Source organism: Lithobates pipiens, unplaced genomic scaffold (assembly GCF_037356315.1).
Source record: "Lithobates pipiens isolate NorthernLeopardFrog02 unplaced genomic scaffold, aLitPip1_a1.2 Scaffold_13, whole genome shotgun sequence".
Classification (NCBI taxonomy): domain Eukaryota; kingdom Metazoa; phylum Chordata; class Amphibia; order Anura; family Ranidae; genus Lithobates; species Lithobates pipiens.
The window spans coordinates 222583773-222608045 of record NW_027507718.1 but is presented as its reverse complement, the minus strand read 5'-3'; the positions used below and the strand labels follow the sequence as shown (position 1 = coordinate 222608045).

The following is a 24273-nucleotide window of genomic DNA, read 5'->3' as shown; positions in this document are numbered from 1 at the left end:
AGGAAGTCAGCACAGAGCTGCGCTAATCACAGGTAGTGCGACATGGCCCGATCTCAGCAGCCACGGTGTAATGTCTCACTGCCTGCGATTAGCTCAGCGCCGACTTCCTGGCAGGCTCTGCAAGTAGAGCGTGTGAACACACCTGGGCTCATCCTTACTGGGCAGATGAATTACACTATTCTAAAGTCCTGGAAGGTTTATAATGAATGTCCCTTGTCACTTCCTACTTGACATTAGAGTTGTGATCAAACTGCTGGAAAAACCCTTGCTCCTTAGGAGCCGTTTCTCAGATACCAGGCTGTGAGAGCCAGACTGGCCACTTCTGGATGATTTACCAGGCCTTGTAATAGCAGATAACCCAATCTCTTTACCACCGCTCCAGGTAGGTCTGCTGAAACAGGTTTTTCCTCCAGGAAATGAAGCGCCCCAGGTGCCAGCTAATGCATATAGCAGATCAAGGCGAGTAGAAAAATCTGGACAGCTGCACTCCAAACAAAATTTCTCGTGCCTTTATTAGAACCTCAAGCTCACACTGTACATGTCACAGCAAAGTAATACAGAACCAAACACATCTGATGTGTTTCACACTAAAAACTTAGTGCTTACTCATAGCTGATGAATAAGCACTACGTTTAGTGTGAAACACGTCAGCTTTTTTGGTTCTGCATTACTTTGCTGTGACATGTACAGTGTGATCTTGAGGGCCTTTTAATAGCAGCTCATGCCTGAGGGGCAGATGTAAACAAGGTTTGACCACCATTCTCAGAACAGTTGAAAACCAGGCCTTTTTGGCCAAGAGGACGTGATTAGGATGATTGGTACCCTTTCCTTCTGAATTTTCCTTAACAGAATTAATTGGAATGAGGGGAAAGTGTAGCAAAGATAGAATTTCCATGGATACGCCAGCACACCTGTCCCTAGTGACCCATTGTAATTGTTCAGGGAAAAGAACTGAGGAACCTGTACATTCTCTTGAGGTGAACAGGTCTACCTCTGGCTACCCCCATTTTTCAGCAATCATTGCGAAAACCTCTGGGTTCAGAGACCATTCTGCTTCCTGAATAGGGTTCCTGCTTAGGAAATCCACCACCCTGTTCAGGGTCCATTTTAGGCGGGCTGCTGACAGAAAATGTCCCTCTACTGAAGAATTTCCAAGGCTAGTACTTGCAGCAGCTTGCTCCTTGGACCCCCCTGCTTGTTTATATAAGCCACAGCCGTGGCATTGCCCATTAGTATCTGAACATGCTGAGACTGAAGATTCTGAGCAAATGACTAGAACTAAGGCAATTGCCTTGAGCTTTTTCCAGTTTGAGTACCTTGTTGCCTCTTTTGGACCAGTTTCCCTGAATGAAAAACTTTCCTAGATGGGCCCACCCAACCCCAGGAATTGGCATCAGTTGTCAGTCTTTTCCTGACCAGAAAAGCCCAGACTAGCCTCTCCAATAGGATATCCTGCCTCTTGCACCACCATAGTGATCTGTTCACCCGAGTTGAAATTTTTACCTCTGCTTCTAGGGATACCACCTTGTGAACCCAATATCTCAGAAGAAAAGCCTGCAGACACCTGAAGTGTAGCCTTGTCCACTGAACGGCTGGCATTGATGAAGTCAGAACACCCAAAGCTGACATAACTTGTCAGACACTGGTTGGTCTTCAGTATCGACACTGCATCATGAATTTTGTCTCGTCTAAAGGAAGAAAGATTTTTGGATCCACAGAATTGATTAGATACCCTAGAAACCAAATCTCCTGAGATGGGCCTAGGGAAGATTTTTGGAGGTTTAAAATCCATCCCAGAGTCTCCAAATGGCTGCCCTCCAAAAACGTATTTCCTAAGGTTCAGCGGGAGGAGTCACTCTCAGGCACTGTCCATGAAAGACGCCTTGGGAAAACTGGAGTTAGACTTACTGGTAACTCTTTCTAGGAGTCTTCCAGGACAGCCTCTGAGACATAGGGCTCCTCCCTCCGGGACAGGAAACATTCACCCAAAAAGGTTAAAAGGCGGTCTTCCAGGCCTTCCCCTTCAGTTTCCACAAGAACTGCCGGAAGGCTCTGAAAGACATAACACTGGCACAACATTAGTATATCTCCTTATACTCCAACCAAACTGGGTGGGAAACCAGGTTGTCCTGGAAGACTCCTAGAAAAAGAGTTACCGGTAAGTCCAACTCCGGTTTTCTCTTAGTCTTCCAGGACAGCCTCTGAGATGAGCAAGAAACTTACTCTAAGGCGGGACCCACTGCCTGGAGGACCTTTCTCCCAAATGCTTGATCCTCAGCAGCCAGGTCCAAGTGGTGATGCTTTGCAAATGTGGAGTAGCTGGACCACGTCGCCGCTCTGCAGATCTCCAGAGTGGCACCAGCCTTCTCAGCCCACGAAGCTGACACCGCCCTAGTTGAATATGCCTCAACTACAGGCGCTTGCCTCCCTGCCAACCTGTATGTCTCTAAAACAGTCAGTCATTCTAATCCATCTGGCGATGGTGGATTTAGATGCCTTAAGTACTTTGCGTGACCCCACAAAATTTACAAAGATTCCGACTTCCTGAATACTTTGCCAATTTTTTAACCAAAATGCTACGCCTATCAACTAAACTAAATCCTCCTTCCTCATCACCCTCTGAGGAGGAGTAAAATGTTGGCAGGATAATGTCTTGCCTTTGTGACAAGCAGAAGCAACCTTTGGGAGGAAACTAGGATCTATTTTGAGCACAACCATATCCTCCAAAATAAACAAAAAAGGTTCTCTAATCGAGAGTGCCTGCAACTCACTCTCCTAGCTGAGGTAATTGCAATCAAAAAGGCTGTTTTTTTTAGGGAAACCCATTTATCAGATTTCTCCAGAGGCTCAAACGGGACTTCTTGTGAGAGCATCAAGCAGGAAGGTTAAGTCTCAGGAGGGACAGGCTCTGACCTTTAATGCAATTACCTGTAATTCAGGAATGATGGATAAGATGCAGGGTCCCTCTGGAGTAATCTTCCTCAGAGTCAGACCCCGAGTCCACCTGGGAAGAGGCCAGCAACCTGGGCTCCCTCTCTGTCTTCCCTATCCTCCTGACTGGGCTCAGGCAGGGAAGGTAAACTTGCTGCCCTAGATAAGGGCACCGAGGGACCCTGCATCCTATCCATCATTCCTCTAAACGATTTGAAGGTGGATGCAATCTCGTCTTTGACGAAAGGATCTTCTGACACTCAGTCATGGAGTCATCCTTAGATTACTGACACATTGGGGGCAAACTGGCTTCTCCCAATTGGGCCCAAGTTTTCTCCCACAGACAGCACACTCTCCTTGGAGGCTGTATCTGAGCTCTGTCATGTGCTTTACCCTGAAAGCAAGAGAAAAGACAGAAAACCACCATGAAAACCTACTCCCAACCATTGACACCACTGTGCTTGGGGGAAGGAGAGAAGTGCCCAGCCCTTCACCTGTGGTTCCCTACCCAGGAAAAGGCCTTGGCCACAAGGACCTTATTCCCTCCCAGAGGGAGCCATGGTCTGCCCTCACCACGCTTACCTGAAAGTTGCCAGTGCCAGAATAACCGGAGTCGACCGCCTGAACTGCTGCAGTGCCCTCCATGGCTCCTCAGTGTGTCACAGCCTCTGCTGGATCTACACAGACTCCAGACACCCACCAAACCACACCGCTGCCCCTGGAAACTGGAACCTTCGTTTCCTGGTGCCCTCTGAAGAAGCGGTTCCGCTGGAAGCAGCATCACTTCCGTTCATTGGAACGTGGAAGCCTCTCCTCGGACACATGGTCGTAACCATACCTGGAACAGACGCCCCGCATGCCTCGTGGACGCCGTTCGTTCTTGGGCGCAGTACATTCCTTTCCGATACCACCAGCCGGACTGTGCGAAAATGGGAGGTAGGGAATCCACCTCTTTTCAGAGGTCCAACTCTCTTTTATAGGCAGCAGGGGTCTAAGCAGCCCTCTCTTCACTGCACCTAGACAGAGGGGCGCTTTGGGCAGAGAAGGTACTTCAGGAGGCTCCTTCCTAGGACAGTCCTGGAACCTGGAGCTCCCTAGGTTCCTCACATGCTTCCTTCCTGTCTGGCAGGAAACACAAAAACTGAAGGGGAAGGCCTGGAGGACCGCCTTTTAACCTTTTGGATGAATGCGTTTCCTGTCCTGGAGGGAGGAGCCCTACATCTCAGAGGCTGTCCTGGAAGACTAAGAGAAAGTACCCTTTGCAGGTAGGGACCACGGTAACCCCATGGTGTAGCAAAATTGGTAGTACTAGTGCTAGCTGTCCCACATGGCTACTGGTCCCAGTACCGCCTCTTCAGGCCCTTCAAGCCCTCCTGGTTGCAGCTTCACTGCCTGTGCCACCACTGTCCTCTTCACCCATCCCAGACTGCTGGTACCCAGTCCTTTCAGGTGTGCCTCCCAGTCCTCCTGACACTCTCTCCAGCCCTCTTGGCTGCAACTTGTTCCTCATGGAGACTTGCCTGGCAGTGTTCTCCTGCTGTACTCTCCTTGCTCCCGTGCCTCCTGTCCATACCAAAGACCCCCCCCCCACCCCCCACCCCAGAATGGGAAGCTCAAAGGCCAGACAGCTTAGCACTTCATCTCCAGCTTCCACTAAAACAACTCCACCTTGGCTGGGCTGACCAACTATTTGAGGGCTGCCAATCCAGGTTGGGGATTGGTCAGAGCCCTCAGAATAATCCGAACAACCCCAACTCCCCTTTCTTTCCAGAAGGTTCTAGCACATTCTGGAAATAAGTTGGAGGTCTTAGTGAGACACACACACACACACACACACACACTAGGTGGTGCTAAACCTCTCCTTTACTTCCTGTCTTATAGACACAACAGGAAGTCAGAGGATCTCTTTAATGTAAAGTAAAACCCACATTTAGACTTTTAAAAGCAAAAAGTGTCCCTATTGGAAGATTAGCCTCATACTATACTAGTTGCAAAACAAAACGTATTGATTTACCCCTCCTGGTGATATTTGTGATCAGGACAGACTAATGGGGACCACACAAAAACCTGAGTGGTTCTAACCCCTTTATCACAATCCAAATCTAAACAGTTTTCCCTTAAACACTATTCTGTACAAGGTAGGGAAGTGTGACCACTAGGAGGCCCCATGAGGAGGTTCGATTTACTGCAAATAGGCTTGCTTTAAAGCAATGGTTAGACTTTAGACTTCGTTTAGTAGGCACATCTTTACTGCTGGAGAAGAGGCAGTCAGTTAGGCCCCTTTCACACAGGATGGATCAGTAATGATCCGCTTGCTCAGCGGGGATCGCTCAGTTGTCCCCGCTGAGCCGGCAGATAACAGGGCGGTCCCGGCACACTGTGCAGGGACCGCCCTGTCAGCTCTCCGCTCTCCTCTATGGGGGATCGGATGAGCACGGACCGTCTGTCCGTGTTCATCTGATCCGCTCTGCAGACGGATAGAAAAATAGGATTTTCCTCCGTCTGCAGAATTGGACAATAGCGGAGGCGGACGATATCTGGTGTCTGCGGATGTTCACCGCAGACACCTGCTATCCCATAGGGATGCATGTATGTCCGTATTTCATCCGCAAACGGATGGATGAAATACGGACATATGGTCCGCATGTGTGAAAGGGGCATAAAAGTGAAGTTTGCACAGCCACAAATAAGGATCAGTTGCCTCTGTTACAAATGCTTTGCTGCATAATGTGCATAAAAAAATAAAAAAAAAAATAAAAACACTAATGCTACACATTAGCAAACTTATACAAATTAACTGTCAGAGGTCAATGTCTACCGTAGTATTTGACAGCATCTCCACAACCAATCAGGTATGCATATCACAAACTTATGTTTTTGGACACCTCAAATATGGTTTAGAAATAACTTCTACTTTTTATAATAAAATCTTACCGCACTGCTCATCGGTACCATCAGGGCATTCAATTTCTCCATTGCACAGCCAAGAAACAGGAATGCATTTATCCTTACATACAGACTGATGTGTCAAATTGCAGGTGGAGGGATCTAAAAGGAGAAGGTTACACCTATTTAATACCGTAGCATTAATTACTAAACAGATAGCCATGTACTACAACTAGTCAATTAAATTACAGTGCCATTTTTCCTGAACACCCCATGCACTTGGGATTTTGGCAACATAACTTCCAAAATTGTTTTCTGTGAACACATAGTAAAATGGTAATGCCAAAATAAGCTCTGAAGCAGTACAAAGAATACATGAAAATACATTTTGTGCAGTGTTACTTCAATTAAATTGGTGGGTGATCAGATAAGTTAAATGTCAAATATAGCCCATTTAAAGGGATTTTTTTTTTTTTTTTTAATTTTTTTAATTTATTTTTTTTTAGGCAGAAAACACCGGGGGAGGTGGTTTATAACAAGTTCTTAATTGCATTTCTAAGGTGGCCAGAGCACTCTGCAACATAGGCCACATTAATTCACATAGATGATACCACAATTGCAAAGTTCAACTGTTTAGGGTGTAATATGTTCCAGCTCCACTCACCACCTAAGCACCCCACCCACCCTGTGACAGCAGGTGGGGTTCCTCTGCCCCACCCCATTCAGATCTAGAGCAACTGCGCAAGGCAATTGTGAAAGAAGAAACTAGACATGTGCACCGACAAAAAAAAAAAAATTGTTAGTTTTCATTTCATTTTTTTGGGAAATGCAAATTCACGAATTTAATTCTGAATGTTTTTTTAACAAATTTTGATAAACGAATTGCACATATCTAGAAGAAACTACAAGTTCGGTCTGTCACAGCTGCAGACAGACTAAGTGATGGTTCACATTGGGGCGACCTGTCAAACGACTTAGCTGCCTGACAAGTTGCGCGCCACGCATTGCAATAGAGCAGTTCTAATAGGAGCGACTCAAGTCGCTCCAACTTAGAAAAAGGTTGCTGTACTACTTTAGGCGCCAACAGAGCGGTTTGCATTGACTTCTATACAGAAGTAATTTTGCAAGCCGCGCTGAAGTCACACCGCATGGAGCGTCTTCAGGCTGGATTCACACCTATGCATTTTTAGTGCTTTTTGCATATTTTCGCCACAGAACGTGTTCCATAGGAAACCATGGTAAATGGACTGCAGTGCAAAGAGCCAAGCAACTTTGAAGCCACCCCTGTGTGAACCAGCACTTAGGAGGTTGATTTAATAAAGGCAAATATACTGTGCCCTAGATCTGAGGGGAAGCTCTGAAAAGGAGGGGGGGCAGTTCTGCCGATTTCTAAAATCCAATCATGTGCAACTACACTTGCAGTGCACAGACTAGTTAACTTTAGTAAGCCCAGGTTCACAATGGAGCAATTTGACATGCCATTTTACATGTCAAATCACAGGCAATGGCACCATCCAAATCAGTGCAACACAGATTCCCAAATGTAGTTTCAGAAAGATTCCACAAGAATAAATACGGTAGGTGAAACTTTGCAAAAATTATATATATTTCTATGAAGAACACAAACGTTTAAATACACCAAACTTACAAAACCACAATAAAACATGACATTCTTGCTTACCTGCTACTAAAGTTCCTAGGACAGCAGAGACTAGAAACGCTAAGAGCAACCTTCCGCCTATCCACCTCATTTTTTTTTCCTCCTCCAGACAATGCCGCTGGAAGAAGGATAGGACATCAATGGAAAGCTCACATTACCCTTATTTATCTAATTGGTTGTTGCTGGCCATTCACAATTACATTGTGTTTTTCACCACCTGAAGGATGTTACCACCCACTTAAACAATGCAGTGACATTTAAAAAAATGAGCATGCAAGGAATAAAAAATTAAACAACACCGAAATTTGAAGGATGACACCACCCAGCTAAACAATGCAGTGACATTTAAAAAAATTAGCATGCAAGGAATAAAAAAATAAAACAACACCTAAATTGTATGTATTGGCTGGAGTGTATTTTCTGTACCTATCTCATCAAAATGTTGTTTCCTTTAGGCTGGGTTCACACTGCAGCGATGCGGGAACGCTGCGAATCCGCTGCGGGTTCCCGCATCGCATGCCTGCCGGCGGCAGTTCACACTGCCCTATGCGAACTGCTGGGAGTGTCAGTGAAACGTTAATGACAACCCCAGATCAGTTCGTATATCGCAGTGTGATCTGCAACCTCGGACAGGAATCGGATCGCATGGTGTGAACACCCATGCGATCCGATTCTGCTGCGGACCAAAAAAAGGATCCTGTGCGAGTTTGGGCCAGATGCAATGCGAATTCAGCCATACTATCTGTATGGCTGAACTCGCATCGCACAGAGATCGGATGTGATTTGCACTGCAGTGCGGTGCGAATCACATCCGATTCTCATCAGCGCAGCAGTGTGAACCCAGCCTTAATGACAAACAATGTTGATTTTGTAAGTTTTAAAAAATGGCTGAACTTGATCAAGTGGTCTGAAAATGTAAATTCACATCTTACACTGTATTTGTATTAGTGTGAACCATATTGGTGATCAGTTCTGTTAGTATTTTCCAGAAAAAAATTAAATTACAGCTCCGAAGGCTTATGCACATAAAATACAGCATGACAATTGCTATCCTGACAAGCCTGGGTAGGTATAGCCTGCTCCCCGCTAGGGATGAGCTCAGGCTTGTTCGCATGCTCCACATGCAGAGCCCGCCATGAAGTCGGCACAGGGCTGCGCTAATCACAGGCAGTGAGACATTGCCTGATCTCTGCAGCCACACATCGGGGCAATGTCTCACTGCCTGTGATTAGCGCAGCGCTACGCCGGCTTCCTGGTGGGCTCTGCACGTGGAGCATGCAAACTCGCCTGAGCTCATCCTTACTCCCCACTCTAGGATATTCATACACATGGCGGCAAAATCACTGCAAAATCGCTGCAAAATCGCTGCATTTTGGATGAAAAAAGTGCCCGACCCTTTCCAAAAACGCAGAGGCACAAAAATGCATTGATGTGAACATGTTCCATAGGAACCCATGTTAAAAAATGTCCTTGCATTTCTGCAAAATGCAAAATGCATCAAAAAACGCATTAGTGTGAATCGAGCCTTAGGGCTAATTCACACTTTGCTGTTCTAGTGCATTGTGTTAATACACACACATAAGGGCGTGTTGTGCCACATATTGACATGCTTTTCGTAAAGGCAGGCCATTAATCTTTAATGGGCTACCAACACACCAGAAAAGACAAAACATGTACATGCAGAATTTTTGCCACACCACAATAAACAGTAATGTAACACAAAATACTGAAAACTGCATCTGCGATATTTTTGGTAACGCATATTCAGTGCATTGTGGTAATGCATAATGCATGTTATTGCATCACTGGTGCATTGTCGTAATGCATGCGTAGTGTATTACTGCAACACACTCATTTGATTGGGCTCATGAGATTATGCTGCATGTTAATATGCATTCTATTAGGAAATCTCATTCAATGCACAATAATTGACTAAATCAGAGAGCAAAAAAAAATAAAAAATAGTGGAGGGTTGTCATGACAGGGGAAACAGGGTACAGTAAAAATGAGAGGGCTCCCCCGATTGGGGGAGCCTGGGGGAGGAGGGGACATAGTTAGTTAAAAGGAGCTGGCCCCTCCCCAGAGTCACAACAGCGTACAGGAAGAAGCTTGACATGAGCGGGAGACATGGCCGATGTGGAGCATCTGTTTACTCAGGTGAGATGGCAGCCAGGGGAGCTGAGTGGCTTCATGCACAACTAGTGCTGGTGCTGGGCGAGCAGGTCTTAGGTTCCGGTACCAGGGGGCAGGAGCCCTCGCGAGCTCTGAGGTCCAGGCCTTTGGAGCGCTTCTCCCCAGACTCCTCGCCCAGACCACCTCCGAATCGTTCTGCTGTGCTCGGGGTGGGAGTCCCGGGAGGAATCCCCCCACAGAGGGAGCTCGGCGGGCGGCTATTCCGGGAGCACTGGAGCAGCATCGTGGCCTACCCGGCGGCAGGAGACGGAGTGTGCGGACATAGCCCCTGGCGATGTGTCAGCAGGGGTAGAGCCTCGGCGGGGGAGCTGTTCAGCTGCAGCCACCGGAACCTCCACTGCAGAGGCCGGCGGCTCTACAAGTACCAGTCGGCATCTGCCCAGTTCCGCCCAGTACTACACAGCAGAGGGAGGCAGGAAGGAAGACTACTGAGAGCCCCCCGGAACACGGCAAGGCGGCAAAGAAATCTGTGGGCGGATCTCATTCGAGGAGGTGGGGCCAGCAGCCGCGTGGATGCTCAGCATCCAGATGCGCTTCCCCAGGAGGGCTGTCAGTGGGTGGTGATGAAATGTCAATGGAAAGGTCGGAGGGTAAGCTGTCGGTGTTGGAAGAGGAGGAGGAGCCCCATGGAGGTGGGACATTTGGCTGGTGGGACCCTTCCTAGGCAGCCTGGTAAACCAATTTTAGCCTTTTCTGGTTCTATACAGTCTGATGGTGAGGAGGAGGTGGTTACTAGGGGCGGGCTAGTTCAGTCCGTGGTCACACCGCTGCTGGGTCCGTTATGGGGTTGCAGGGGTTCCTGGTGGGTTTGAGGGAACTAGTCAAGCGGTTTGAACCAGGACGAGTGCACAAGCCAGCCCATCGGCGGCCTGCGTACTGCAGTGGCAACAGAGGCTCCTGGGTCTGGGGCTGGCTCCCCCCACTGTGGCAGCGGTGCCCGCTGTTGTGGAGATTGCTGTGCTGGCTGCGCCGTCAGATAAGATGGCGGCGGGGGACAAGGGTGGGACGGCAGGGGAGGCTGCTAGCAAACAGGAGGCCACTAGACTAGCCAACTCAGCAAAATGTGAAGTGTATGTGTGTTTTGAGGGGCCCCTAGGAGCACACCTTAAACCTGAGGTCCGGGAGAAAATTTGGAAAGGCATGTGGAAATGTTCTCACTGCTGCAGCTGGAAAAGTTCAATCTGGATAGGGTCAAGCCAGAGGAGGTACGACAAGCAGTTCCGGCAGCAGAGGGTGATACGCTCGCCCTGGAGGTGGGATCACAAGGACATTTGTTTCTGGATGCGGTTTATGATCTCGGCGTGGGCTCCAAATCAGTTTTTTCAAGGGGGGGGGGGAGCGGTGGAGATTCAACCCCTAGGCAATCGGTTGGAAAGAAGAAGGGGGTCTGCTGGCAGTACAACAAGGGTCCCTGCAAGTTTGGGGGGCTTGCCGATACAAGCATGAGTGCTCCGGTTGCGGAGGTGCCCACCCCTTTTCCCGCTGCTTCAAGCAAGGAAAGGGTCATGCCGGCGAGTCTGTTAACAAAAGGGATGACGCCAGAGAGGGTGGAAAGGATGCAGCCTCTCTTAAATAGATTGTAAAGCTCTGCGTAAATTGTTGGCGCTATATAAAACCTGAATAATAATAATAATACCCAGATAGGGAGGCTACGTGAGTTTCTCTGAGGGATTTTGCATACCTTTTTTTTTTTAGCCACAGCGCCTCCAGTGTCCCATAACTTGCGCTCAGCCTTGCAACATTTAGAAGTGGTTTCTGAGAAATTACAGAAGGAAGTTGCATTGGCCCGCATGTGTGGCTCTTTCCCTTCATTACATTTAGCGGATTTGGTTATCTCTCCCTTGGGGTTTGTGCTGAAGAAAGGGCCCAATAAATTTAGGTTTATTCACCACCTTTCCTTCCCGAAGGGTGGATCGATCAATGATGTGGTGTGTGCTGTAAATTACACTTCTTTTGATGTGGCTGTCTTCTGGGTGCGACATTATGGACAAGGGGCGATCATGGCCAAATCCGATATTGTGTCTGCTTTTAGACTGCTTCCTGTTCACCCAGATAGCTTTTGGTTGCTGGGATGTCATTGAGATGAGGAGATCGCTGCCTTCCCATGGGATGTTGGCTCTCATGTGCACTATTTGAGCAGTTCAGCTCTTATGGGAAGTGGGTGGTTCATTATGTATCTGGAGTGAATTATATCATCCATTACTTGGATGACTTTCTTTGTGTAGGCCCGGCCTCCTCCAGGATCTGTGCAGTGCTACTGACTACGTTGGAACACATCGCTGATCGTTTTAGTATCCCCTTGGCCCCGGATAAGATGGAGGTGCCGACCACAGTCCTTAGTTTCTTAGGTAATGTGTTGGATTCCTGCGCCATGGAGTGCTGCCTCTTGGATAACAAGCCGGCTGCCCTCAAGGAGGAGATTCAGAGTCTCTTGGGATTGCGCAAGGTTCAACTTCGGAAACTGCAGTCCTTGAGTAAGTTGAATTTTGCGTGTCGTATCTTACCGATGGGGAGAGTATTTTACCGATGGCTGTCAGCAAGTATGGGGGGGGGTTGACATCACCCACTCATTTTGTGTGCCTGGTAAAGGAACATAGGGAGGATTTGCGAGTGTGGCACTCTTTCCTGGAATCTTTTAACAGGCGGGCATTGTGGAATTCAAGGTGGTTAGTAACTTCGACCTGGAACTTTACACAGATGTGGCCGGCTTGACGAGTTTTGGGGCCTTCTTCCAGGGCCGATGGAGTGCAGGACCCTGGTCACTAGGGATGAGCTTCAGCGAACAGTGAACAATTTGGGCTGTTCGCAGCAAATTCGAAAAGCCGGAACACCCTATACAAGTCTATGGGAGAAATCTAAAGTGCTAATTTTAAAGGGTAATATGCAGTTTACTGTCCTAAAAAGTGTTTGGGGACCTGGGGACATGGATCAATGCAAATTTTTTTTTTAAAACGGCCGTTTTTTCAGGAGCAGTGATTTTAATAATGATTAAAGTGAAACAATAAAAGTGTAATATTCCTTTAAATTTCGTAGCTGGGGGGTATCTATAGTATGCCTGTGAAGGGGCGCATGTTTCTGGTGCTTAAAACTGTCCCTGCACAAAGTGTCATTTGTGCAGGAAAAAAAGTCTTTTAAAATCACTTGCGGCTAAATTGTCGGCTCCCCGTAATACAGAGAACACTCAATGAGTGTTCTCTGTATTAGCCGACAATTCATTCATTCATTGATTAAAAAAAAAAAAAAGCGTGGGGGTTCCCCTAAATTCAATTACCAGGCCCTTCAGGTCTGACATGGATATTAAGGGGAACCCCGTGTCAAATTTAAAAAAAAATTGACGTGGGTGTCCCCCTAAATATCCATACCAGACCCTTCAGGTCTGATATGGATATTAAGGGGAACCCCGCATCAAATAAAAAAAAAAATTGATGTGGGGGTCCCCCTAAAAATCCATACCAGACCCTTTATCCGAGAACGCAACCTGGCAGGCCGCAGGAAAAGAGGGGGGGACGAGAGAGCGGCCCCCCCTCCCTCCTGAACCATACCAGGCTACATACCCTCAACATTGGGAGGATGCTTTGGGGGTCTGTGACCCCTCAAAGCACCTTGTCCCCATGTTGATGAGGACAAGGGCCTCATCCTCACAACCCTGCCCGGTGGTTGTGAGGGTCTGCGGGCGGGGGGCTTATCAGAATCTGGAAGCCCCCTTTAACAAGGGGACCCCCAGATCCCGGCCCCCCCCTGTTTGAAATGGTAAGGGGGTACAAAAGTACCCCTACCATTTCACAAAGAAAGTGTAAAAATGGTTAAATAAGACAAACACACTTTTGAAAAATTCCTTTATTAAAAATAAAAAAAATAAAAAAAAAGATTCCAGCGGTGCTAATCCACTCTTGCTATCCAGTGACGAATCTCCGGGGTCCAGCAATGGATGATCATATCCAGCGACGGGGATCTCTCAGTCCAGCGCTGTCCATACATCCGTCTTCTGTCTCCAGTGCGGAGACACTGCGGGGATCCCAGCGCTGACGTTTCTTATATTAGGAGGGCAGGGCGGGCCCCCTCTGACGCTGGTGAAGGGAGCCAGGGGTTCCCCAGTGACGTATAGGTGACCCCGCCCCCTCTGATGTAACGGAAACCTGCGTCACCCATACGTCACTGGGGAACCCCTGGCTTCCCTCTCCAGCGTCAGAGGGGCGGGGTCAGGTTACGGGTGGCCCCGCCCTCCTAATATAAGAAACGTCAGCGATGGGATCTCCGCAGTGTCTCCGCAGTGGAGACAGAAGACGGATGTATGGACAGCGCTGGACTGAGAGATCCCCCGTCGCTGGATATGATCATCCATCGCTGGACCCCGGAGATTCGTCGCTGGATAGCAAGAGTGGATTAGCACCGCTGGAATCTTTTTTTTATTTTTTTTATTTTTAATAAAGGAATTTTTCAAAAGTGTGTTTGCCCCCACCGGGCAGGGTTGTGAGGATGAGGCCCTTGTCCTCATCAACATGGGGACAAGGTGCTTTGAGGGGTCACAGACCCCCAAAGCATCCTCCCAATGTTGAGGGTATGTGGCCTGGTACGGTTCAGTAGGGAAGGGGGGCCGCTCTCCCGTCCCCCCCTCTTTTCCTGCGGCCTGCCAGGTTGCGTTCTCGGATAAAGGGTCTGGTATGGATTTTTAGGGGGACCCCCACGTCAATTTTTTTTTTTAATTTGATGCGGGGTTCCCCTTAATATCCATATCAGACCTGAAGGGTCTGGTATGGATATTTAGGGGGACCCCCACATCAATTTTTTTTTTAATTTGACACGGGGTTCCCCTTAATATCCATGTCAGACCTGAAGGGCCTGGTAATTAAATTTAGGGGAACTCCCACGCTTTTTTTTATTTTTATTTTTTTATCAATGAATGAATGAATTGTCGGCTAATACAGAGAACACTCAGTGAATGTTCTCTGTATTACGGGGAGCCGACAATTTAGCCGCAAGTGATTTTAAAAGACTTTTTTTCCTGCACAAATGACACTTTGTGCAGGGACAGTTCTAAGCACCAGAAACATGCTTTTTCTTTCAGTGGGTATCGTGGATTGGGACTGAGGATGAGGATTCACATATGACAATATTGTTTTCAATGGTGGGCGTTAAAATTTTTGCAATACAACCTCGATGCATGTTTGGGGAGAGGTCGCAGTGTCTTTAGCAACCGAAGAGTCATAAGTTGACAGCGGGGTTCCCCATTGACAGCTGAATGTAAAAAAAAAGAATTGCCGGCTAAAAAATTCATGAAAAAAACGGCGTGGGGTCTCCTCCTTAAATCCATACCAGATCCTCTGAGTCTGGTATGGATTTGGAAGGGAACCCCACACTAAAATTGAAAAAAATTGATTTTGGGGTCCCCCCGTAAAATCCATACCAGACCCTTACCGAGCATGCAGCCTCATCAAGACAAGTCCCTCTTCCCCACCACCCTGGGCTGTGGTTGTGGGGGTTTGTGGGCTGGGGCTTATTGGAATCTGGAAGCCCCCTTTAACAAGGGGGCCCCCAGATAACGCCACCCCTACCCATTCACCCAAAAAGTGTAAAAGTAAATTAAGACATTAAAAAAAGTTTTTGACAATTTTTTTATTAAAAAAAACAATGTCCCCTAATGTAGATCCATCATCAATCAGGGCGCTGGCGCCAACCCAAAAGACGAAAAAAAAAAAAAAAAAAAAGCTCAAACATGGAATGTTCCCGAGGTTTCCCTGCCCTGCCATGTGACATTTTTTAAATAGCTATGAGGCAGGGCCAACTGGTGACATCATCTGTTGGCCGCCGATGTCACAAGGGGGGCAGTGCCACCAGGTGACATCGCCGGCTGGCCTTGCCCCATAGCTATTTAAGAAATATCACACGGCGGGGCAGTGTGTTGCGTTTGATATAAATATATTTTTTATATTGTATACATCTGTATTATGATTTTATTCTCAGACTTTACTGTACATTGATTAATCTGTTTAGTAGTTGGTCTTAGAAACAGAAATCAGGACTTCTCAAACAAATGTCCTTGGATACAATGGGAACAATGAACTATTGTTCCCTTTCCAGTTGATAGTTATGCCCTGTACACATGATCGGACATTCCTACAACAAAATCCATTTGATTTTTTCCGACGGATGTTGGCTCAAACTTGTCTTGCATGCACACGGTCGAACAAAGCTGTCGGAATTTCCGAACGTCAAGAACGCGGTGACGTACAACACGTACGATGGGACTATAACGGGGAAGTTCAATACCAAGTGCGCCACTCTTTGGGCTCCTTCTGCTAATCTCGTGTTTATCTCGTGTTAGTAGAAGTTTGGTTAGAGATGATTTGCGATTTTCAAACTTGTGCTTTTCAGATCGTTTTACTGCTGTTCAGTTTGCACTTGTGGGTTTGTATCTGGTTTTCAGTGCGTGCGGTCAGTTCGTATCTGTTTTTCAGTGTGTTCCTGTCCACTCGTTGCTGATTTTCAGCTCGCTCTTCACAGGCCCTGCTCTTCTTCAGTGCGTTGAGTTCGTTCTGACCAGCTGACCGTTTTGAAGCCATGTTGTGGGTAGGTACTCATCGTAGAGTTCGTGCTGTGCAGGGGCTTGGTGTTAGGCTTCTAGGGCGAGGAGGAGTCCATGAACAGGGCGAGGAGGAGTTCATGGACCAATTATTGGTTACTCCAATGTGACCAATTCTCTCATAAGCCTTTGCTGTGTGAGATCCAGGAGAATAATCCTGTTGATTTCAGGAACTTTCTCAGGATGACGGACCCCATTTTTACCGTCTGTTGGCTTTGCTCACCCCTTATATCAGCAGGCAGGATACCTGTGTAGCACTAACCCCCAAAGGAGCTGCTGGTTATTTCTGGGCTTACCGTTACCTTCCGTTCTCCTTTGTTGCACGTCTAGGGGATGTCCCTTGGTAGATGGCCCAGTAACTTGAGACTGACAATAGATCCACTTGAATGGATTTTATTTGCGAACTCAGACAATTGAACAGTCTTTCAACTTGGGATCAGAGGGTTGGAAAGGAGGTTCAGTTACTCTTATGTCAAAGCCCAAAAAAAAACCTTAAAGAACTTGCTTGCTTTGACTGCATCCAGAGAATAGCCATTCGCAGCTGGATGACCACTTAGGTTGGACAGTCCCTCTCTCACAAGGCCTAGCAGCCAAGAAGATGCTTACTCAGGAACAAAGTCTTTGTCACAGACGTTGCTGCAGAACATGTAGGGAAACTAAGCTTTAGAACACTTGTAGGATACCTGGATCTTTCAGCCTGCTTGACGATATCCACAAGACCGGATTCTCTCGGTTACTTCAGCCCTTCCAGGCTCTTGTTAAGAAAACCAACCTGTACGTGGTGTTCTTCTAAAGAGTCCTCCCCTGGAATGCTCGAAGTACACTGGGTTGAGAGGGCCACTCCCACTGACCTGGCTCTGAAAGAGAGTAATTTAAGCACCTGACCAGACCATAGTTCCACACCTGCCAGAAGAGACAGTGCCCCGTGTGACCAGGCTGAACATCTCACAGTCCAGTCAGACTGATGCAGAAGTCCAATTTAGACGAATAAACCCAAACCAAACTGCAGTTTAGGTAAAGTTTAACTTTGAAAAAACGCATAGCGCATGCTCTTCAGGAGCCCGCCGCTACACCTGCATGAGATAAGCCATCACTCCGGAGCAGAGGCTAGTTGCCACATTGTGGTACTTGTCGACTGGGGGAAGCTTGCAGGACCTTAAGTTCTCGATAGGCATCTCCCCCCAGGCTCTGAGGATCATTATCCCAGAGACCTGTTCTGCCATTATTCAGGTCCTGCAGAAGGACTATATTAAGGTAAGATTTGCCTTAATAAGGGGTTTTTAAACTAGGCGATGGGGGGGATGGTGCAGAGGTAGGGATAGTAAGCGTGGAACATATTCTAGAGGGTAGTACTGGGGGCATTAGTGGTAGGTTGACCAAAGCACATAAGCCCAAAGTAAGTATAGTAGAGATAGAGATACTATTGTACGAGGAGGATTTGGATTTTGTGGGAATTTCAGAGACCTGGTTCAACAGCTCTCATGATTGGCTGGCAAACATTCAAGGGTATACACTTTATCGCAAGGATAGAGAGGGTAAAAAAGGGGGAGGGGTATGCCTATATATCAAGAATAATGTACAAGTGAATGTGAGAGATGACATCACTAAGGGTGCTAGGGAGGAGGTGGAATCCTTATGGGTAGAGCTAGAAAGTGATGAAGCTAAGGGGAAAATAATACTGGGAGTATGCTATAGGCCCCCTAACCTGAGGGAGGAAGGGGAGACTGATCTGCTATCACAATTTGGATTAGCAGCAAGGATGGGAAGTGTTATCATAATGGGGTATTTTAATTATCCAGACATAGACTGGGCAGAGGGAACTGCGCATTCATATAGGGCTCGCCAGTTCCTAAATGTCTTGCAGGACAATTTTATGGGTCAGATGGTAGATGCACCAACTAGAAATAAAGCGTCACTGGATCTACTGATTACCAACAATACAGACCTGATCATGGATGTGGAAAAACGGGGCAATTTAGGAAACAGCGACCACAGGTCAATTGGCTTCTGTATAAATCACACAAATAGGAAACATAAGGGGAATACAAAGACACTATGAACCTTACTAGAACCTTACTAGAAGGCATACATTTGGGATAAAATCTTGGGATTTGGGATAAAATCTTAGGAACAAAGATGGGTTTGCTTTAAGAGCATATTAAATAAGGGCATTAGCCCTCAATGAAGTGGAGAGGGTTACCTGTCCAAACATCTCCCCCCAGCCTTAAATTTTTACAATGGGCCATCAGAGGGGATGAGGAATCTGATAAGTGGACCTTATACTTTTGTCTTTAACCACTGCCCGCCCGGCTTATAGCAGAATGACGGCCAGGCGGTGGTTCAGATACAGTGGTGTGAAAAAGTGTTTGCCCCCTTCCTCATTTCCTGTTCCTTTGCATGTTTGTCACACTTAAGTGTTTCGGAACATCAAACCAATTTAAACAATAGTCAAGGACAACACAAGTAAACACAAAATGCAATTTGTAAATGAAGGTGTTTATTATTAAAGGTGAAAAAAAATCCAAACCATCATGGCCCTGTGTGAAAAAGTGATTGCCCCCTAAACCTAATAACTGGTTGGGCCACCCTTAGCAGCAACAACTGCAACCAAGCGTTTGCGATAACGTGCAATGAGGCTTTTACATCGTCCTGGAGGAATTTTGGCCCACTCATCTTTGCAGAATTGTCCTAATTCAGTTACATTAGAGGGTTTTCGAGCATGAACAGCCTTTTTAAGGTCATACCACAACATCTCAATAGGATTCAGGTCAGGACTTTGGCTAGGCCACTCCAAAGTCTTCATTTTGTTTTTCTTCAGCCATTCGGTGGTGGACTTGCTGGTGTGTTTAGGATCATTGTCCTGCTGCAGAACCCAAGTTTGTTTCAGCTTGAGTACACGAACAGATGGTCGGACATTCTCCTTCAGGATCTCTTGGTAGACAGCAGAATTCATAGTTCCTTTTATCACGGCAAGTCTTCCAGGTCCTGAAACAGCAAAACAGCCCCAGACCATCACACTACCACCACCATATTTTACTGTTGGTATAATGTTCTTTTTATGAAATGCAGTGTTCCTTCTACGCCAGATATACTTGGACACACACCTTCCAAAGAGTTCCACTTTTGTCTCATCGGTCCACAGAATGTTGTCCCAAAAGTCTTGGGGATCATCAAGATGTGTTGTGGAGAAATTGAGACGAGCTTTGATGTTCTTTTTGCTCAGCAGTAGTTTTCTCCTTGGAACTCTGCCATGCAGGCCATTTTTGCCCAGTCTTTTCCTGATGGTGGAGGCATGAACGCTGACCTTAACTGAGGCAAGTGAGGCCTGCAGTTCCTTGGACGTTGTTGTGGGGTCTTTTGTGACCTCTTGGATGAGTCGTCGCTGCGCTCTTGGGGTAATTTTGGGCGGCCGGCCACTCCTGGGAAGGTTCACCACTGTTCCATGTCTTCGCCATTTGTGGATAATGGCTCTCACTGTGGTTCGCTGGATTCCCAAAGCTTTGGAAATGGCTTTATAACCCTTTCCAGACTGATAGATCTCAATTACTTTCTTTCTCAATTGTTCCTGAATTTCTTTGGGTCTCGGCATGATGTGTAGCTTTTAAGGATCTTCTGGTGGACCTTACTGTGTCAAGCAGCTCCTATTTAAGTGATGCCTTGATTGTGAACAGGTGTGGCAATAATCAGGCCTGGGTGTGGCTAAAGAAATTGAACTCAGGTGTGGACAACCACAGTTATAGTATGTTTTAACAAGGGGGGCAATCACTTTTTCACACAGGGCCATGATGGTTTGGATTTTTTTTCACCTTTAATAATAAACACCTTCATTTACAAATTGCATTTTGTGTTTACTTGTGTTGTCCTTGACTATTGTTTAAATTGGTTTGATGTTCCGAAACACTTAAGTGTGACAAACATGCAAAGAACAGGAAATGAGGAAGGGGGCAAACACTTTTTCACACCACTGTATCCTGACTTGGCATCATATGACGTCCTTCAAGATAACAGCCGCTGCGCGCCTGTGGGGGCATACATCGCGGCGATCGGCGGTGCGGTGTGTCAGTCTGACACACCATTACACCGATCTTGGTAAAGAGCCTCTGACAGAGGCTCTTTACCATGTGATCAGCTGTGTCCAACCACAGCTGACCACGATGTAAACAGGAAGAGCCGTGAGAAGAGGAGAGCTGATCGGCGGCTCTCCTGACATGGGGGGTCTGTGCTGAATGTTTATCAGCGCAGCCCCCCCTCGGATCCTGCCCAGGTTCACCAGCATGCCACTCAGGACCACCAGGACTGCCATCCACACTGGACCAACAGGTATGCCCCCCTAGACCACCAGGAAAATGCCAATCAGTGCAAGGCAACTGCCAATAAATGCCCAGGCAGCTGCCAATCAGTACCCATTCACAATGCCTACCACTGCCAGTGCCACCAGAGATGCCTATCAGTGCCGCATATCAGTGCCCATCAGTGCCACGTATCAATGCTCATCAGTACCCAGCAGTGCCGCCTATCAGTGCCACCCATAAGTACCCATCTTTGCAGCCTTTAAGTGCCCATCAGTGTCGCCTATCAGTGCCCACCAGTGCCACCCATGAGTGTCCATCAGTGCCACCTATCAATACCCATCAGTGCTGCATATCAGTGCAACCCATCAGTGCCGCCTACCAGTGCCCATCAGTGCCACATATCAGTGCCCATCGTCGGTGCCTGTCAGTGCCCATTAGTGCCGGCTTGTGAGGTGCCACCTCATCGGTGCCACCTTATTAGTGGCCATCAGTGCTGCCTTATCAATGCCCATCAGTGAAGGAGAAAACGTATTTATTTACAACATTTTATAACAGAAAGCAAAACTTTTTTTTTTTTTTATTAGTTTAGCAAAAAATAAAAACCGCATAGGTGATCAAATACCACCAAAAGAAAGCTTTATTTGTGGGAACAAAATGATAAAAATTCTGTTTGTGTACAGTGTAGCATGACCACGCAATTGTCATTTAAACAGCGACAGCTGAAAATTGGCTTGGGCAGGAAGGTGTATAAGTGCCTGGTATTTAAGTGGTTAAATACTCCTTAAAATAAATTATACTGATGTTGGCCAAGAATGTTTGTGTCTAATCTGCTTGCAATGTTTATGTGCAAAATGACAAAAAAATATTTCTTGTTTGACTCCACAGTTTCCTTCAATGCCACAGGAATGGCAGACTGTGGCCTCCCACTTTGCCACCCGTTGGAACTTTCCCAACTGTGGAGGGGCAATTGATGGGAAACATGTCCACATAGTCCCATTCCCCAACTCGGGGTCATACCATTATAATTACAAGGGGTTTAGTATAATGATGTTGGCGGTAGTGTCGGCTACTTACGAGTTCCTCTATGTGGACGTGGGGAAAAATGGCCGGATGTCGGATGGTGGAGTCATCGCCCAGACAGAGTTCTACAAGAGTCTGCAGAATGGCAGCTTGGGCTTGTGGAAGGACTCCTGTTCGTCTTTGTTATGGATGAAGCATTTGAGCTGGGGGACCATCTTATGCGGCCATTCCCTATGAGGACCCTCACCCCGGACCAGAGGGTTTTCAATTACCGGCTGGCCAGAGCCAGAAGAGTGGTGGAGAATACGTTTGGAATAATGGCCAGCCAGTTCCGCCTATTTCTTACACCCATACACGTGGCGGAATATAAACTGAATCATATTATCCTTTGTTGCTGTGTTCCCCACAACTTTTTAAGCAGAAATTATTTCAACTATGTTGCCTCAGTTGGGCCTGAGGCCAGACTTATTAATGAACAAACACTGACGGCGCTTGAAACTGGCTGTCCTGGCTTGCTCCCCCAAAGCGCCTGCCAGGTCCGTATAAAATACATGGAATACTTTGTGTTTGCGGGTAGGGGGGATGGGGGGGCATTGATATGCCAGACAATTTCTGAGACATTTTTAAAATACATTTATTTTTGAAACTGAACTAATATTTGCTTTGATTTACTGCTTGGGTTTCTTTTAACTGTCTCCTAGGTTATCTAATGGTCTTCTTTTTGGGCCTTTTTCTTCAATAGTGCAAACAAAATTTATTTTGAGACATGAGGTCTCTTCTTCAGCTAACTATTATTATGTTGTGGGTCTGCTACACACACACACCTTGTTTTGTTGTTAATGTATGTAATGCATTACTGACAAAAATATTCAGAATTTTCAGCACCATGACAGAAATGTGGGGAGTCATGAAAATGGTGTGATTGAGGCAAATTATAAAGCACTGTGGGTGTTATTTACTAAAGGAAAATACACTTTGCACTACAATTGCACTGCAAAAGTGCACTTGAAACTGCACTGAAACTGCATTTGTAGTGCAAAGTGGATTTGCCTTTAGTAAATAACCCCCATTGTCACTGTAAACACCAACTTTACTCCAAAAACTGCTTTTGAGCATTGAAAGAAGAAGCCACACATTGTTGATGATAATAAAACTTTTTACTCAAAGCACATTCACATGTGTGTTTATAAAAGGGTTTTTGAAAAAACCAACATCTTTGGTGTATAACATTATTTTTTGTCACATTAATTAGAAATAGCCTTTTTGGTAAAACAAGCATGTTTTAAAGCATAACATACACAACTCAGGAACTTACAAACTTATAAAGTGAAGGCAATATCAGACATTAGTATGTCAAAACTGTGTTGATATTGCCTTCATCAGATGGGGTGATGTCACCCTGTAAAAGCCAAATTTTGAAGATGCACACGAATTGGGATTCAACCTGGGGATTTCCCTCCTGATCCCATGCCTAATGTCAACATGTGCTATCTCCCATCATGGGGGATCAATGGACGTGTTTTGGGGGTGCAACCCCTTCATCTCAGCCACTTTAGTAGCGAGGAAGGGGTTGCACCCACAAAATGTGTACATTGATCTCCCGCGATGGCAGATAGCACATGTTGACACACTGTGTGCATCTTCAAAATTTGGCTTTTAAAATATTTTAAAACTTGTTATTAAAAGCAAAAATAGACAAGAAAAAATATAGGAATTTTTGTGTGGTTTATATTCTCCCTAAGACATAAATGATGTTCTTCATTTTTTGTTGAACATAATTGATGTTTTCCTTTAGATTTTCTAAATCGCGATTGCACCCCATTATCTCCCCGATGAGGATCTGGGCACTTTCACTTGTGAAATTACATTCTTCTTCTGCAACATCCACATCGCCTAAAAATAAACAAAAAAAACACACCATGTATTATAAATATGCAGGCATACATCTATTACCTGAAGCTGTGGTCTCAGACATTCACCTGTTGTGGTGACTATTTTGCCAACTTCCAAAACGTCTCCCACCTCCTCCTCTGCTTGTGTTTTGGGGACTTACCCTTCTTTTGGAGGTGGGGGGTCCCTGGTGTCCTCAGATGTCCCGAGTCTTTTCTCCCCTATATGAATACAAAAAAGGAATAGTTAGCACACAGATATTTGAGGGTAGAAATAGGAATATGAAACATTGCTTGGAAGTGTCGTACAATTGTCTTTTTTGGCAGAGTTCCAAGCTTAAAACATTATTTTTTCCCTTTCTAAAGCTGGAATACTTACCTGTTTTGCACAAGTTTCACAGATGGAGACACCCCTATAGTATCCACTGGAGCACCTGTGTGGGACACTAGGGTGTTGAATTTTCTAATGGAAAAAAATTAACTGCAAAATTTTTGCAGACTTTGCTTACACCCCGAGCCAGAGTGATGTAAAAGATATATATGCTAAATTTCAAGAAGATTGGATAATATTTAGAGGTTGCATACTTTGATCTGTTTTGTAAAAGTAGGTAAAAAATATGATTTTTCAATGTTAATTACTTTTATTGGGAAAATTAGAATTAGAAATCACAAACTTAAAATACTATTAAAATTATACACTAAGATTAATAGGTAATATGATAGGCAAAATATGTGTTATATTAATCAACTTTGAACGATGCAATCCCTTGTATTCTGTCACGTCGTGGATCCCAAACAATTCATAGAATGTCTTTATAGTTT

General features: G+C 46.1%; 1 protein-coding gene across 1 annotated transcript in view; it reads right to left on the bottom strand.

Annotated features, from left to right (window-relative positions):
• The window catches only part of LOC143975874 (uncharacterized), a 215635-nt gene that overhangs the window by 180711 nt on the left and 10651 nt on the right, over positions 1 to 24273 (bottom strand). Inside the window, exons 2-3 of the mRNA XM_077478427.1 lie at positions 7499 to 7595; positions 5866 to 5979 (exon numbers count right to left, since the gene is read on the bottom strand). Coding sequence (XP_077334553.1) covers positions 5866 to 5979; positions 7499 to 7595 — 211 coding nt within the window. The remainder of the gene's footprint in view (positions 1 to 5865; positions 5980 to 7498; positions 7596 to 24273) is intronic.